The sequence below is a fragment of the Athene noctua genome, chromosome 13 (assembly GCF_965140245.1).
Source record: "Athene noctua chromosome 13, bAthNoc1.hap1.1, whole genome shotgun sequence".
Classification (NCBI taxonomy): Eukaryota; Metazoa; Chordata; class Aves; order Strigiformes; family Strigidae; genus Athene; species Athene noctua.
Window position 1 is genome coordinate 1904447 of NC_134049.1, and position 17393 is coordinate 1921839.

The 17393-nt window shown below is 37.5% G+C and overlaps 1 protein-coding gene across 4 annotated transcripts in view; it reads right to left on the reverse strand.

Annotated features, from left to right (window-relative positions):
• Window positions 1-17393, reverse strand: part of UNC13C (unc-13 homolog C) — a 152409-nt gene that overhangs the window by 105574 nt on the left and 29442 nt on the right. For 3 of the 4 annotated variants that reach the window (XR_012634452.1, XM_074916653.1, XM_074916652.1), the window contains exon 6: window positions 4835-4913. Coding sequence is in view for 3 of the 4 variants with exons in the window: in XM_074916653.1 (XP_074772754.1) it covers window positions 4835-4913 (79 nt within the window). In the remaining variant the exon portion in view is untranslated. Of the gene's footprint in view, window positions 1-3100; window positions 3107-4834; window positions 4914-17393 lie in introns of all 4 variants that reach the window. The other variant, XM_074916654.1, reaches the window with a different exon arrangement.

Genomic DNA, 17393 nt, shown 5'->3' on the forward strand with positions numbered 1-17393 from the left:
AAACCACAAACTAAAAATCACTAAGAGAAGAAGATAAAGCAAAACATCACCTATTTAATTTTTTAATGTTTTTCCAAGCCCTTGATATAGTATTTAAAATAACTTAGCCTCCTTTGTGCTAAAGCCCTTTTAGGCCCCCTAATAACTTGTATCTACACTGTTTCATGTATTACCTCCAAATTTGCTGTAGCAGCTTAAATAAATAAATTAACGTAATCAGAAGTCATTCTAGCAAAAACTGAAAAGGGGTAACCATGAGTAAAAGCTAATTAGACTCAAGCTACAATTAAATGTTAAATGAAAAATTACGTGGGTGAAAAAAAAGAGCCACCTGCCATGATGAAATAATAATAATAAAAAAAAAGCTGTGTTTTGAGCTGCTAAAGTAGCAGGGAGGAAGCAGCAGTCAAGCTAACGTTTCGCAACTGCTCACGAATGCCGGCTGTGCCAGGCCATACTCATTCCTCTGTTTTTACAGAGGGTTTCAGTTTTCCTGATTGTCTTTTCGTTCACATTTTTTATTTTCCTTTCAAAGAATCTACAGACTTCTATCACCAGGGGAAAAAAAAAAAAAAGATGACGACAAAACATTTTTTACCACTTTACAAATACCGGTATATTTTTAATGCATTGTAAAAGTTACCCACTAGAGGCGAATCTGACAGAAAATACTGCTTTCAGCATTTAAAAGCTGCACAATTTCAGAAATGTTTCTTTTTGAGCAACTACAGGTAATTTATCACTCCAAGGTTCTCAACTTTATTATTTTGAAAGACGGATTGTGCTCTGTTGCTTGGAGGTGGGGAGGGGGGTAGGAAGGAGACACTCGAAAGGAAACAAGCTGTTGTCCAAAATTACTTACCCCCTTCCTGTAATTTTTCTATTAAAAAAGTTGATGTCTGATCCTGAAATGTTCAACAGAACTGCAGTATTAAGCCCAGAAAACAGATTTAGAAAAGAAATGGCACCTCAGCTTAACTACGCAATCATTACTGGACACCACTCTAATACCATTTACTACTCGTATTTGTTTTCATAGCACAGACACAACAGCATGCCCCGTCCAGCCTCTACGATCCTTCTGAATATTAAAATTAGTCAGAAATAGCATGGAAAACAACAAAACCAAACAAGTTCATCAATAATTTCTTCATTTCCCCACAAATAATTCTTAATTGCTGGAACACACAGGTGCAAAATAAAGCAGTGCAGTAATAATAAAGCATTATTATGATTGCCAGTTAGCAGAATTAAAACCCCTGCAAATATACAAATACTGTTTGATTATTTTTATGATTTATCTATTTAATGTACAAATATTAAAATATTGAATCCACTTTGTCTATTAATGATTACAGGAATTAAGAAAATGGACTGCAAGGAGCAGGTTTAATGTAAACTAGTCCAGATCCTTGGCTTTTATCTGACGATAACTCTGACAATGTACAAAAGCTGAGGATACAGCAGGTGCAATTTATATGAATGTCTTCAATCTTAAAAGAGTTTAAGCTATCATAATCGAGTTGTAGCCTCTATAAATACTTTTGTTGTGGAGACACTTACATAAAAAGAAGCATCAGTGCATTACTGTTATAGCTGAAGTGGGCAACTGTTTCATCTGGTGTGTTCACTTCAACAGCATGAACCAAGCAGACTGTTTTACCACAGCAGCAGGGATTCACAAATTCTTCTCGTGTTCTTATAATCAAATGCTAAAGCTAGGTAATGATACATTCTTGAATGATCAGAAGAAGAAATTTGCCTGATGACAGTGATTGTACAGTACAAAGTCACCTTTAAATCAAATGAAACCAGGGATTTCCTAGAGTTTTCATCACGTTTGAAATGATGACCTGTATTAACAGAAGCAAAGGCTGAAGCATAGCGAGACAGAAAAATGGAGCTAGCTACCTTTGCCTGTGACTGGGCAGATCAGCACAGCTGTGTGGGCATGGTGAGTTAAGGACTTCTTACTGTAATTAGTGCTATTCCTCTCCCTGGCTGTAGACCCACCTCAAATAAAAGCTCTAACTAGCACAAAAAGAGAGAACATTTTTGCTTAAAAGTAGAATTTACAGTGATTACTCAGCAAATGCGCTCTCTTTTCTGGCTTCCCATTAGACAGAGCTCTGCTCAAGCTCTCTGTGCTGTTCTTCAAACAACTCTCCGTATTGTTACTCCACTTGAACAACCATTTCTCCTTTCATTGTCTTTCCCTTCTATACCAGACATATTCTACTAGAACTCTCTCTAATAACGACCCACAGTGATACTCGTGACTGCGGCAAGGAGAACTCTTCCTGTGGATGGATTCTGACTCTCTTATCCTCCCTAACGACTCAATCCAAACCAAGCAGGGAATGCAGTCCCACGGCATTAGTGAAAAAAAATTATCCTGCAGATTTAGAAGAGAACTAGTAAGGCTGCTGTTGAAAACTGGATTCTTCAAAAGGTGATTTTATGGAAACAAATGGGAGTCAAACATTTTAACAATATGTACATAATTTTGATAAACCTTATACTGAGATACCATGCTGAAAGCATGCGGAGAAACTGGAAGTGCAGAGGAACTAAGAAAACAAGGAGGGACCTTTACAAGTGCCAAAGTTGGTGGAAAAAGAAAATATTTCCACGAGTTATTAATTTAATTATCAGAAAAATATTACCACGTAGCACCTAGGAGTTTTCATTTGCTTTGGGAAATTCACCTTTTACAAGGGGGATCAGAGTATTTAGCTGATTGATACAAGAGGATTTAAAAGTAGGGAACACTTTCAGCTTCTCTATCTGGGTATCTAAGCCTATTTAGTTCCACAGGGGAAGCATCACGACTGGGTCCTAAACAATCTACTGGTATCATTAGAAAGGATATTTGGAACACAGATGACTTTTTACCATAAACTTTTTCTAATTATTTTGGCATCTATGATGCAGAGGATGAGACATTCACATAAAGCACAACTTCACTTCGGATTAAATTCTTGGTCATAAAATAGTTTTCCTATTTTCCATTAAAAGATCATCATAAAATATGACATTCATAAAATCCCTAAGAGTTATTAGGAACATTTCAGAACATTTATCAGTATAAAACACTTACCATAGCCTGAAAAATCCAGCCGAGAGAGGAAAGAAATGATAAAGAATATTAATTTGTCAGATTTATTTCAACAAAAAAGATATCAAATGATATCTGTTTCAGTCAGTGTCAAAAGTCTGGCATTCATTTCTAGCAATATTATTTCTGTTTTTCAGAAAAAGTCATGTAAGTAAACAAGGACTTGAGAATTAAGTTACTGCCTTAAATGAGGTATTTTGGAATCAACCTAATTGGAAGCTCAGAGCTCATAGGAGATTGCTTAAAATGCACATACCTTCAAATAAAAATAATCTTTCAAAGATGATCTACACTAAGTCTGAAATATGTTTTTCAAGATGGTAAAATTGTTTTGGGTTTACAGCTACAATTTACTATTTTAAAGAAGACTATATGTTCTTTAACTATAAAGAAGAGCTATACTGTAAGCCCATAATGATTAAATTCCAGAATAAATTTCAATTTTAAAACTCTACAACTTACATTTATTAAAGGTCGAATTCCTTTAAGAGGAGTTATCCTTCAATAACTGAACAGTAAAGTAGTAATCGCTGACATATTGGAATAATAAAAAGTTTTATTTCACCAATGAAAATGTGAATTTTCTTTTTTGCTTCACTTTAACAATTATTATGTTTTTCAAAGCGAACAGTTAATATTAGGATTCTGATGTCTCAGCTCCTTCTGAGCTATACCTGTCTGTAAAGAGTTCTAACAACTAAAAATAAAGCAAGTGCTATGTAACAGGCATAAGACTCTCATACCGTGGCTGTGTGTACACTTGTGTAATACAACCGATAGCGGAGTAGCTACCATCAAAAGGATGGTTTCAGTGAATGCAGGCTCTACTATGTCATAAGTTGCAATTTTTCAGTGATTTCAGAAGCAATTCTACTCTAAAATGGTTGCTGTGCTTTGTCCTTGCGGCCATTCAGATAGTATGGTATATCACTGTAAAGTAACTGAACAGAGTAGCTGAGAATATATTGAGCAATAATTTGGCTAAGATTGATCTTTTAAAGACAACTATAGTAATAATTTACTTTGGCTGACACCCCATCATTTCTTTATGGTGAGAAATTGGTTTGAGGCTCAGCACCACCAGAGACTAAATATGTATTATATTGAATTATGAATTCCATACTTCAGGAAAAGAGAAATGTGAATGGCACTTGAAATCCTTCAGAGCAGATTCTACTTAAAGTTGTTTAGACTGAACGTCAGAATAAATCTCACAGGAACTGCCATTCTTTTCACCTTTCTGATATCTATTTGCCTAGATCACTATTGTCTACAATGACTGCTAAACTAACATACCTCATCTTGTACCAAAATCGTACCTAAATTTCTAAAACATCCATACTGAAAGAGCGTTGCTTTTTAACAGGAACTTTCTTCCTCTGTCAGTATCATAATAAACCAAGTCAATCGTTACCCCAAGCACTCAACAAGAGCTGTCTTTGTAAGCTAATTCAACATGAAAATGGGTAGTTCATTATTGCATGAAACACAGATTGCTTGATTCCACAAGTAATATCTAAATATTCAACGAGATATTCAGGCTTATCTAGTACATCATAACAATTGCATCATTGACTTTTACTGGCCGCAAACCATTCTTTTGTCCATAAAACAATTGTTGACAAGCTATAATTCACAAGTATAATAGTAATTACAAGCAATATCTAGACAACTGACAAAGGAATCAACAGGTTCACGACATCAGAAGTTCCTTACCACATCTCGAACAATAGGGAGAGATTTCTTTCTGCGCAGGTCTGGCATGCTATCAATTCCATACAGCCCACGGCCAGCACTGTAGGAGGCAGAAAGGCAAAGAAAAGAAGAACCTGGGGCTTACAAGTTTGCATCCTTAAGAACGGCTTATAATATCTATGTTTACAGTTAAAATAAAAATGAGCAGTTATCAGCTAAAGAAGGTAAGTGTTCTAATTCTGATGAAAATTAACAAGAGTGTTCTTGTTGGAGCTGACTTTTTCTTCTGGCATTCACCCCATGCCAAGAGGAGCTGAAACATTGCTCAATACTTCGTGTAACTTTTTACCATGGATTTAGAAGTTCTAACAGTAGCTTTCCATCAAAGGAACTTGGACATCCAGCAGTTGAGATGGAGCCCAACAATGTAGAGAATATCACTGTTGCCATACATTTGATGCAAAGAGTAAAATATCTAATTAAATACGTAACCACATCTTCTCACATGAGTCCAAGTGAACATGGAAAACAGAACTTGTCACATTTAAAAATAATTCCATGGTGACCATCATGATTTTCTCTTGTCTGGTCTAAGCCTTTTCGTTAAGCACACACTTAAACCCCGTATTAGATCTCGCATACAACTTGGAAACCCCAGCAAAGAACCACCTGGAGCCACTTCAAAGAATAAAAGGCTGACACAGCAACAGGATTTAAAAGGATAGATACCAATCCAGTAACAATCTGCCTCATTGTCCCTGACTCTTCAGAACAAGTAACACAGGTATTAGCCTCCTAAAATTTTTCCACAGTGGATGTTGGAAGATTGCTACATGCCTTTTCAGATCTACCTCAGAGATACTTTGAGATACTCAGAGAAGCTGGGATAGTGTATTTTTAAAGATCCAACATTTTCCCATCCATGCTCCTTCTGCTTGGCACAGTCTCAAATACCCTTTTCAGTTGTTCTTATATTTCTATCTCTCGGTATAAAGAAAGTACATGTCACAGCAAACAGTTTATCACCTCAAATCCCTCGTTTTATTTATACACGTTACAATTATTGGGTCAAAAGAGATTTAACTGAAATTGGTGACAGAATTTTCACTTCCTCCTGAAGGATCAGTACTTTGTCCCAAATACTCCTCTGCTGACTTGAGGATTACAACTCACCACCACCAGCAGAGTTGACAAATTCCATATTTATTTAAGCCAAGACTCTGGCTGATGATTCCTGTTGAATATCGTATTGCACAGCTGCAGCTAAATCCCAAAGGAATTATGAATCACAGACCTCAGCTGTCACAATTTTCAGTTTGTATCAATATGCCAGGCTGTAATCAATGCTAATATGACAGGCAGTAAGCAGTTCAGAAACAGTCATATTCCTCTATCTGATACCTCCACCACTAATATCTTCAAGACGAATCAACACAAGCCAACAGAACGCACAGATCAAAACTCCAAATGGTTTAAGTGAAATACATTAATAAGTGTTACAAAAAAGGACACCAACTCTGGTTTAAGCAATCTGATGGACAAACTATTAGAAGACTAGAAGGCTATGGGATAATCCTAGGGAAATATCATTTGATGCTATGCTTACTCTTTTGACAGTTTGGCCAGCATCAGGAGGAGCAGGATGCTGGCCTGGATGGACCTTTGGTGAGACTTTGTACCGGTGGGGTTGCTTTGGGTTTTTTTGTTGGTTTTGTAATGGTGGTGGTGGATTTTGTTTGGTTGGTTTAAGACAAACTCTACAATAATTTTTATCTCTCACTTGGAATAAAAGGGGGTTCTCCTCGGTCCCTTTACTATTCCATAGGCTACTAGAAGAAATGGGCATAACAGACTGTTTTGCCAATTATTAGCCTAACATAAAGGACACAGCCAGCACAAAGATGAACCGATAACCAGATTGTATTTGACACAAAAGGGTCAGTCCATGGGTGAGCGCTGAGGGTACAAACAAGTCAGATTATACATAATCAATATCAATCCCACTGACCCCAACAACAACACCACACAACCAACAATGGGTGGAATAAATGGTGAAATGCAGTCTCCCATAGAAGGGATGGGAGACAACCAGGTCAACAAGCCAAACATAAGACCAAGGAAGCCCCATCCTGAATCTCTACAAAGCCCACATTTACGAAAGCCAGACCTGAGTGGAGCCCAGTCCCAGGGAGGCAGGAGGTCCTTCCCCAGCAGGGAACTCTGCCCAGTGCACCCACCTCACAGACAGACACTGCCCCTCCTGCAAGTGCTCCCAGCTGTTATCCCTCAGTGGGACACCTGACCCTTGTTTAATTAATGGGGGACACCTGGGGCTCGTTTACCCAATGGCTCTGGCTGCCAGGCCGCCCCACCCTGGAGGGAAGCCTAAAGGGAAACTCACCCCCCTTTGGGAAGGGCTGGGGGAATCACCCACATGTCAACCTTAATTTGGGGCTTGGGGTTGAACCCCCAGCACTTCACAGACTGGCAGTATTTATTTTCATGCTTTACTTTGAACAGATGCAGAACAGCAAATTTACTTTCTTGGAATGTGCTTGATAGAGAACTTGAAAGGTTCAGCTTGGGTGAAGCTTAACAACTGAAATCAGAGGATAGGAAAGGTAAAATGGCATCATGGCCTCTATATTGTTGACCTTCTGTTCAATAATTCCCATATTTGAAGTTCTGGTGAAACTTCATCTTTGGCAGTATCAGTAGTACAGACTGGTCCAGCTTCTGATCTGCAGAGAAACAGGGATGCTTTCTTGCCCAAAGTCCTGTCTCTAAGATATGTGAGACACAAGTGCAGTTACACCATTAAAGAGTGATGAAATGAATAGAACAAATCTGAGCTAACAGACTACTTAGTGGGCAGCTCTCCAAGTAGAATAAGTTGCAAAAGGAATTTGAGCAGCTATCCTTAAGGTCCAAGAGTACTTTTCCATAGCAGGGGACAAATCCCTAAGATGGAATCAAAAATCAAGTTAGAAAACCACAAAGTGGAAACAAACATTTGGGGCAACACCAATAGGCATTGTGGCATGGCTAATACTGAAACCTGTGCCTTGGATGCAAGGGATCAATTAGCATTAAGGGAGCCATGAACTGTTAAAGCTAATACTAGAAATAATAAGTCAGAAAACACTGCTGCACACTCCAGTCCCTCAGATTGTGTTCCTGTGATGAAGCACTCATCACAGCTCTCAAATATTAAAGCTCAGAAGTTAAATGTTATACATTTGGAGATGCTGATACACAGATAAATCCCATAGAGGGAACGAAGCCAGTTTCTCGTATCTTGTAATAAACAAAGACACTCCGAACGTTGTTCCTCATGGATTTTAAAAGATTAAACAATGTTCAGGATCATCTACATATTGATTTAATCTTGTAGTTCAACATACCTGCAAAGACCTTGATAAAGATCTCCTGATATTTACACTGACATACACCAGACTCAATCCCCCCAAACTGATGGGTTTAACTTTAAAAAAACCCGGGGATTCAAGAATCTTTGTCCACAAATTCAAATAGGACAGATTAAATTCTAAAAGCCCCATGCTCAGCTCTCCCAACATCATCAACCATTTAGACTTCAAAGATCTTTCCTGTCTTAATTTCTTAAAAAAGAATTCCTCTCAGTATTCTTTTTCATGTGGTGCCAAAGTTAGATGATGAATATGCATTTTTTTTCCCAAATTAAAACTATTAAAGTTTTTCCATAAATTGTGTCCCTTTTCCTATTAGTTAAAAAAAATAAATCACATTTCACTGTCATATCACAAAGCAACAACTAGTTTCACATAGCTGGTAGGAGTAAAGATAGTAGGAGAGTAAGTTTTATTTCCTGATAGAACTTGTGAACTCCTTAAGCATTGATATTCTTCAGGGAAATCCTGTTTGGCAATGAATTTTCACCCTTTCTCTTGCAAAGAAAATAATAGATCTATTTTATATTAATAACATGGTTTAGAAATGCAGTGATGATTTCATCTGTAAGTTATATACTATAATTTTAAAAAAGCAGACATTTGGTGTTGGATTAAATTGCTTGACACTGAGAGATGCCAAACGTCCTCAAACCCTTTTCTTCAAAATGGCACCGGGCAGGACTGAGTCACAGATCACACTTAGGATGAAGTGAAGAACAAGGGTATAAACTGATACAAAATACTGCTTTCTTAAGAGACTCCAGAAAAAAAAAAAAAAAATTCAAAATCTTCAGAAGTTGAGTAAGGTGAAAATGCCTTTGGGTGTTCTTTCTCTGCCTCAAGTTAAGAAGTGCTTTACTGTTCATAGATAAGCTCTTGCAGGAAGTTTCTTAAGTTGTATGCTATTATACTTATGGGGTATACTGTGGGTAATCCTCTGGATATAGATAATTTCCTATTACAGGGGCTTAATTAAAGTTGTTCTAAGGGATGCGAGTTGCTTAAGGTACTAGTTTCAATAGCAAAAGCTTGAAATAAACATCACCTTTATATACTCCCCAGAATGTGTACCACATTTAGCCAAAGGACAAGGCCCACATTCTACTTTATTGTACAATCACCTACTGCTTCACAGCTAAGTTCTTATTCTGCAAAAGCTGAAAGTAATTTTTGAGCTTTATGAAAAGATTTTCATTTGATTCATCTTGACCAAACCTCATTAAAGACATAAAAATAGCATATGGGAAGAATGCATTCCTTGGTTTAGGTTCTGAAAAAACCCCGATGTACAAAGGGGATTATTTACAAGATTCTGAAAAACTAAACCTTAGTCTGCAGGCTCTAAAAGAGAGAGATCGATAAATTCCTCAATGCTAACAAATATGAGACAACAGTATTAGGTGTTCTTCTTGTTGAAAATCCTTTAACCAGAAAAGAATTTAGAATGTTCTTTCATAATGGTCCTGCTCTGAATTGTTGATGTTATTGCTAGTACTTCTGTACAGGAACTTAGTTTTGACAAAGTAGTCATGGTCATTAATTAAAAAAATAAAAAGTGCTGACTAACAAAGGACCTAAGTGAGAAATTACTTTAAAAAAAAAAATCATCTTTCAGTGACAGAAAGTCATGGTATTGTTTACTAGTGCAGTGAGAAATGGAGGACTACAAGCTGCCGTCATTCCAATGGCCTTCCAGTGCATCAGTAATTTCTGAGCTATTCACTGCATTGGCCAAAACAATTTAGTAGCCATGACTGACCCAGTACAGATTTCCTGTAGAGCACAGAGGCCTGTTGGTCCAAAGGATATTTGTAGCTCAAAGGACAAATTAAAGTGTAAAAGACAAACTTGTCACATGAAAATTATTAATCATGCACATTACTGCAAAGAATTTAAAAGGAATGGTTCAAACACTCCTACACTTCCTGGAACCGCCTAAGTTTTGGTGTAATTATATTTCTTATCTTTTGTCCGTTAGGACATTTTTTCTCTGCACAGAAATGAGAACTCAGTGCATGCATGATACACTATGTCTGAAATACTGTAACTGTCTGTAGCACGAAGAAGGTGGCTAAGACAGCAACAAGTTTTTCCCTATAGTTGGTTGATTCAGTTTCACGGTCATGAGTAGGGCTTGTACGGATCCATTTTCCTGCACTGTCTTTAGATATAGTACAGGATGCCGATCTGTTAGGTTCACACACAGATACTTCATCAAATAAACTGTCACCCCACACAATCAATTGGCTTCACTTCATTTCCACCAGTGGACTAGACAACAGAAAACTCATTCTTCCACAGTGTTACCAAGTCAGGACTCAACTCCTAGGGAACTGAGTTTTTTATTTATTTGTAGCTAAACTGGGAGTTGGTAAATTCATTGGTTCAAACTGTCACCCAAAACCCAACAGGATATGAAGGGGAGAAAAGAACAAATTCGTTTTCAGTGCAAGGAGAATGCAGTGGCTTTTGGTAAAACATAAAAATGGAACCATGTAAGTTAATGAAAGTAATTATGAGACAGCCACACTGTCTGAAGACCCACAAATCCACATTTGGGTAGCAGCTTTTGCTGGAGTGGAAAACTGGAATTGCAGATCTAAAATTGTGTATGAATACTGGGAGAAAATACCAGCATTATAGAAGTAATTATAGGACTGAATTTACAGCTTTTCCTGCTCCTCAGTATATTAAAATGCCACCAAAGAAATACCTAGCACTTTCTCTGAAAATTAAAGTTGGATTAAAGGAGTCTTAGTATGAGCTAAAAATATGATATTAAGAAATGAAAAAAAAAAAAAAAAAAAGAGCCAAATCCCTCCATAGCAGAAAACCTGTTATCCTGGCCAGTTCAAGAAGCTGCCAGAAAATTTTGGGGTAGACTAAGCTATACTGAAGGAATATATCCACTCAAATTTTGATGGACTGTGTGCTCTAATGAGCATGCATATCAATGCCACGAAAATTTTGAAATTATGTTTGTTAATCATATTTTTATTGTAAAGATATTAATTATTCACAGATTCGGATATATTGACAGATGCTCAGATTCTGGCTGAGGCAGCAAGACAGACTTTGTGACAACAGCTTTGAGCGTCCCCCTGCCTTCTGATCACAAATGTGTTGAATATTTCATCCCCAGGTGCGAGCCAAAGCAGACCAACAAATACTCTAAATTGTGTTAACAGGTCTCTGGAGCCATCTCAGCTTCTGGGAAAACAAGGTTGCTTGGAAAGAAATTCTGACCTAATTTCTTTCTCCCATCATGCTCCTTGTCAGATTACAGGGAGCTGATGCTGGCCAACTAACACTAGCCTTGGGTGATGTGGCCTCAAAGCACCACCATCTCGACTTGGAAACTTTTTTCCTAGACTTTATTTTTTTCAGTATTTTGGAAAAAACAAACAAACAACACACACTCCCCCCAAAACCACTAAAATTATTTCCTAAGGTCCAAACTAGAAAAAGTTATCAAATATCAAGCATCAACAAAACAGCATTAAAACTACATTTGCTGATATTCTTGACCCTTACACCAGCACAAAGCAGTTGTAACACTGAAGACAGAGTATTCACAGGTCTGCAAAAACTGTCTAGAAGAAAATCTGGTCTCAACATTTACAGGGAAGAGAAAAATCTGAACATCCTTCTCAAAATTAACACTCCCTTAGCAGAACTGTGGCAATACTGTAAAACCAAGGACTCATTCTGAATTCCCTCTACTCTCCTTGAAGTCTGTGTAAATGGTTTCCTCAGTATCAACATGGCCATAATGAAAAGAGACCAACAAGGGAAAGAAAAAAACAAAACAATTTGCATGAAGATTGTGAGAATTTATAAGGTGGAGATAGGAAGTTCTACAAGACAAATTCATTTGCAAAAACAGGGTGGAGACCTTCCCAGAGCCAGATGAGGTAATAACGTGCCATGTTTAGTTTACCTCTTGAGAATAAGCATCTCTGTGGTTATCGTTATCACAGGATCGTAGCGTCTAATCAAAGTAAGAATAAACCTCCTGGAGCACCAGGAGATAAACCAGATTAAAACCAATACTGAAACACCAGTGACACCCTGACGAAGGCGGTGAGACTATTTTACAACCCCCGCACACCCCAAACCCTTAATTTATCTTTTAAATTCAGATATTTGTGAAGCTGTGAGCTTTCAGTATGCTTGTATCATCATGGAATCACAAACAGCTTTACTACATCTCTATCTCTGATTAATGAATAATTTCTGCAGACGTGACATCACATGGATTTAGAAAGAGAACCACAGGAATAGATAACTGACTGTTCCCAGTTTATATATGTTTGAGGCTGGGTAGCATCCAAATTAAAACTTCTTCAGTGGCAGTCGAGAGAATTTATTTCTGCACCACACACTGGATCAGAAATTCTTTAATAAGACAGTTAAACATAAAACAAGTTAAGCCAAGATGAAAACTGCAGAAAAGACTTGGAATCCCGGTAGCCGAGTTCCTTATGGGTGCAGGTGACAAAACACACTTCATCTGAGAGTTAAGAGGAAAGATGAAATAGAATAAGTAGAGAAATCAGCGAAAGAAACAGAAGATCTGAAACAAGAGAAACAAGAACAATAATTTGAAATTAAGAGGGCAACTTTAATTGGACTTGGTAGTGGCTAGTAAACAGGTAAAAAGAGTCTTGAGTCAGCAAATCTAGACACAGCATTCTTGACTGGAAAATTTCAAATGGATTCTTGAACAGCTAAGCAAGGAGCAAGCAGTTGTACTGACTTCAATTATTGAAGTCTGACAGATCTACAAGAAGAGGTAAGCATCTAGTTCACACCACTTGTGCAATTTGGACGCTTTTTAAAAAGGTATAATCTTCAGAATTTTAATCCAGTTCTTCTAATGCATCAAGTCCATACTGACACAATATTTTTGCAGAGAAAACTCTCAAATTAAAATCCTCAAAGGAGTCTCTCTGTTTCTGTTTGTAGAATTCCTTCTACTTACAAGAGAAAAATATGGTAATTCCTTTCATATCTTACTTAGTTGAGTGGGTGAAACACCTAGAGCACAGGAGAGTATTTTGACCCTTACGAGCATTACCACTTTCCAAGCACTATCCTAACCCTTAGCCTCTAAGTTTAGGAGATAGTCTGTTTTTCCCACACCTCCTTCTGATGCACCTGCACCATTCTGTAAGAAAGGGAAAGTGATTCATGGTCTACTTACACATTTCCTTTATATTTTCATATATAAACCTATTTTACATTTATATAAAATATAAATATTTATAAATATAACATTTCTAAAACTATAAACAGGTTTTGGTGCAGGGTTTTGATATTAGAATTTTCTTTTCAAGAACATAAAGATCAAGCTAGGCCCAAACTGCAGCTTCCAGACGTATCTACAAATCTCAGCAAAAGTATGATAGAAATAAAATAACATTTCTGCGGTTGTGACAAGTAAATGTATAAATACCAAGAGATAAACTCAGAAACTGGGATTGTCAGGGCTCTTTGTTACTCAGGAGCAGTTCCATCAGCCGTCAATAAAACTCATGGCATGTACAATGCATTCTTATGCCACAAATGGCTACTTCTGACAGGCAACGTCTGTAAAATCCCTTCTATCTGTTATTCTTCCGTATAACACCAAACAGGATTAAAATTGAGGTTTTTATTGGGCTCTTTCTACTGATCACTAAGCAGTAGCATGTAGCAAGGAAAGAAAAATCCAAATTCAAGAATGACTAATAGTCTTTTCCTGGGGGAAAAAATTGTGTCTAAGAATGCTGATGATGTTACCAAAGAAAGAAAAGGACTTGGCCTTTGAGGGAACAGCAAGAGTGACAGAATCCAGACAGATGAGTACATCATATAAAGATATTTTATTATGACATCAGTGGTGTAATTTATGCTCAGTCAGTAATTTGCCATAACTCACACCTCTTGTCTCTTCAGTAGCTTAGTTTCCTACTCAATCTCTATTTCCCTCTGTAATATTTTCATTATGACTTCCAGCTCAAGTTCAGCTTAGCAGAAACATCTAGATCTGTTTTTTTCCTCTGTGTATTTTTGCAATATCACAAATATTTGCTTTAAAGTTATATATGGTCAAGAGGTGCCCATTTTTTTTTTTTTTTAAAGTATTACTAAAACTCATTCCAATTATTATCTGCAAAATATTAATGACATGAAATATTGCAGTTTTAAATGAGTTTCACCATCTCTTCTGATAATACTAGGGCAGTACTGTAGCTACTGTCGAGAAGTTTATGTACTCTACCAGCTGGTTCTGCTATCTGTCTGCAGCTTTTTTAATTGCTGAACTACAGCAATGTCAGAGTTCTTACACATATTCACCTGAATACTTTTAAGAGGTTATAATATTAAATTCTCTACTTCCCTCCCTACCTCCAGTAACAACAACCCAACAGCATCCTGACATAGAAGATGATGAAGTTGAAGGCACATAAGTTATCCTTCAAGGCAAGAAAAAACCTGTAATGTTGACTATTTTTCTGTGTGCTTCTGAAGATACTCTGCATAACAATCATCTGTTTGAATCTGTCAGAGAATCCAAGAAAAAGAAATTTGTTTTACCATTGAGAACATGCCACCGAAGGAAAGGAGTAATCATCTGCATGCAGCACCATCTGTGTACCATTAGCAAAATTCAGAGTGGATTAGGCCATGTGGTAAACCTATCAGTCTCTGACATCACTGCTGTCAAGCAAGTGGTCAATTAATACAGAACAAGTCTTTGGAAAAAGTAAACCAGTACCAGCCTGGCTTCATGTACCTGATGAAAATCCCAGCTGGCCTCCATGTTCTTTTCAAAAGTACTGAAAGGATGGATTCTGAAGTGTTTCATCTTCAACAAAATGAAGAAGAAAAATAAAATGATAATGGCATGGAAAGAACAGGAAAGGTGGAGCTTTTGCCTTTTAACAAAGAATTAACATGAGAAGCCCCAGGAAAATTGTGTTTGGTCTTTGTCTTTTCTCTCTAGTCCTGGCTCTTCTCTCATTTCATGCAGCCAAGGGGAGATCATTGCAGAGAGAGGAGTTGCAATCTGTGCCAGGGACTCGGGATGTGCTGGTGCATGTAAGGTGTGCTAGGAGAGAGGGGGAAGAGTAAGGCAGAAAAGAGGCAAAGACCTATTTCTATATAGATAAAGCAAGGTATCAAGGGTTGTGAGGGAAAGAACCTCCCGCTTCAAATGGCAATGCCTTTGGAGAGAGCCAGAGGGAAAGGAGTTGTAGCTAAGGCTGCAGCCAGTTATGCTGGCAGTGAAGGGCTCAGGGATCCTAGAACTCAGGATTAGTTTTTGCATGCAGCTAAAGTAGAGTAGAAAGTGCGATCCAGCCAGAACCACAACAGTCTTTTAGATGTCAGGGCTCTTCAGCTGAAGGAAAAGTTAAATGAAAACTGAATCTCTGTTTCCAGGGAGGCTGAGTGAAACAGAGGCTTGCACAAAGATACTGCAGACAGCAATGGGAGCAGAGGCCTGGTGTAAACTTTCTCAGCAAAAAGAAGTAAGGTTTAATCTAAAACCATGCGCTAGAATTGCGCCACTGTCAGTCCCATGAAGCAGTCCCATGCAGTGGTTACAGGATGCCTGCACAAGGGATCGGCACAGTTTAGCCTGAGAGGATTTAATAATTGAATTTGTTCACCTGTAAATGGAAGAGAGGGCATGAAAAGAGCAACTTCTGCCTGCGTAGTCCTTGTCAGTGGCAGAAGGTCTCCTTACATCTATGAGATTGTTTTTTGTGTGCAACCATGAAAAATAAGAATTCTATACCCTCCGGTACGCTACTTTTCTGAGTCCTAACCCTGTTAGGAAACTGTAATTAAGTGATTTGCTATGGCAAGTACTGCATACAACTAAACTCTATGGTCATATACAGCTTCCTGCAGACACAGATACCAATACTTGATTGTCAGTACCTACACCCAAGAGTCTGCTTACAAAATGCTATTCCTAAATTACACAGTAACTAGATGTTAAACTGCTTCCTCTCGGGTTTTGCAGACTGCAGGCAATATGACAGAATGAGTTCACTCTTCTTAAGCTTACTCATATGTGGGGCAAACAGTAAAAGGTAGCAGAGCCACAAGAAGCAGGTTACTTAAAGAAGGGGAAATAAGGGAACAAGGAAAAATCATACGAAATTGAAAATTTTCCTTAAGATTTTGGTTACATTAAGAAATAATTCTCTAGGTTAAGCAATAAAAGCCTGACCACATGCACTGATCAAAACTTGGTGATAAATCTAAAACTAGTCCAAAACTGTCTTATTTTCAGTCTAAATTTCTGATTTTTCTACAGAAAACCCCCCACACTTCTTCTCATTCTAGGAATACAGCATTGAATGTAATATACAATTCCGCACTGAACAAGCACTGATAAAAATACCTAAGAATGTCAGTTCCTACACTGTATTTCAGGAATTTGAACTCGTTTTGAAGTTCAATATTGTTGTCTCATTAGTTCTGAAAACTACGCAATGACCTATACACCAAAACTCTCAGAAGTAGTTGTTGAAAGGTATGTACAGCTTGCCTTTTTTTTTTTTTTTTTTTTTTTTTTTTTTAAATATACAAACTGCAAAGTTCTGTACCAGGCTTACACACTAATCCTTATGAGTCTGGTCATTCTTAGTTTCAGTAAGCCACAGCTTACTCTGTAGTTTTTAAGATGCCAGATTCCTGCTTCTCAGGGGTGAGGTACATTGCTATTAGCGGTGCATTAAATCCCAAATTACTCAAATCTTAGGTCATCAAAACCTATGAGTAAAAATGAATTGGCATTGCATACCCCAAAAGAGAAAAGCAGGATATACCTTCTTTGTCCATATGATAAAGGGAATTTGAGACAAATATCAGAAGCTGCCTCGATGATACCTTCTGTTTCTGACATGCATTATCTTTTCCAACCAAATATAAATTGTCATACATCAAGCCAAATGGTTATTGTCCTAATTTTCTAGCTCAGTTGCAGTGGATCTGATGAAACATTCCATGTTTCCATTAAAAGAATAATGTGAACATGAGCACAGAGAGTTTTAGTAAATGTTTTTGTGGCTAATAAATTGCTGAAAAAGTATTCTGATCAGTGATCTAATCAAGAGAAACAAAGTAGCTTCAGATGTGCTACTTTCATG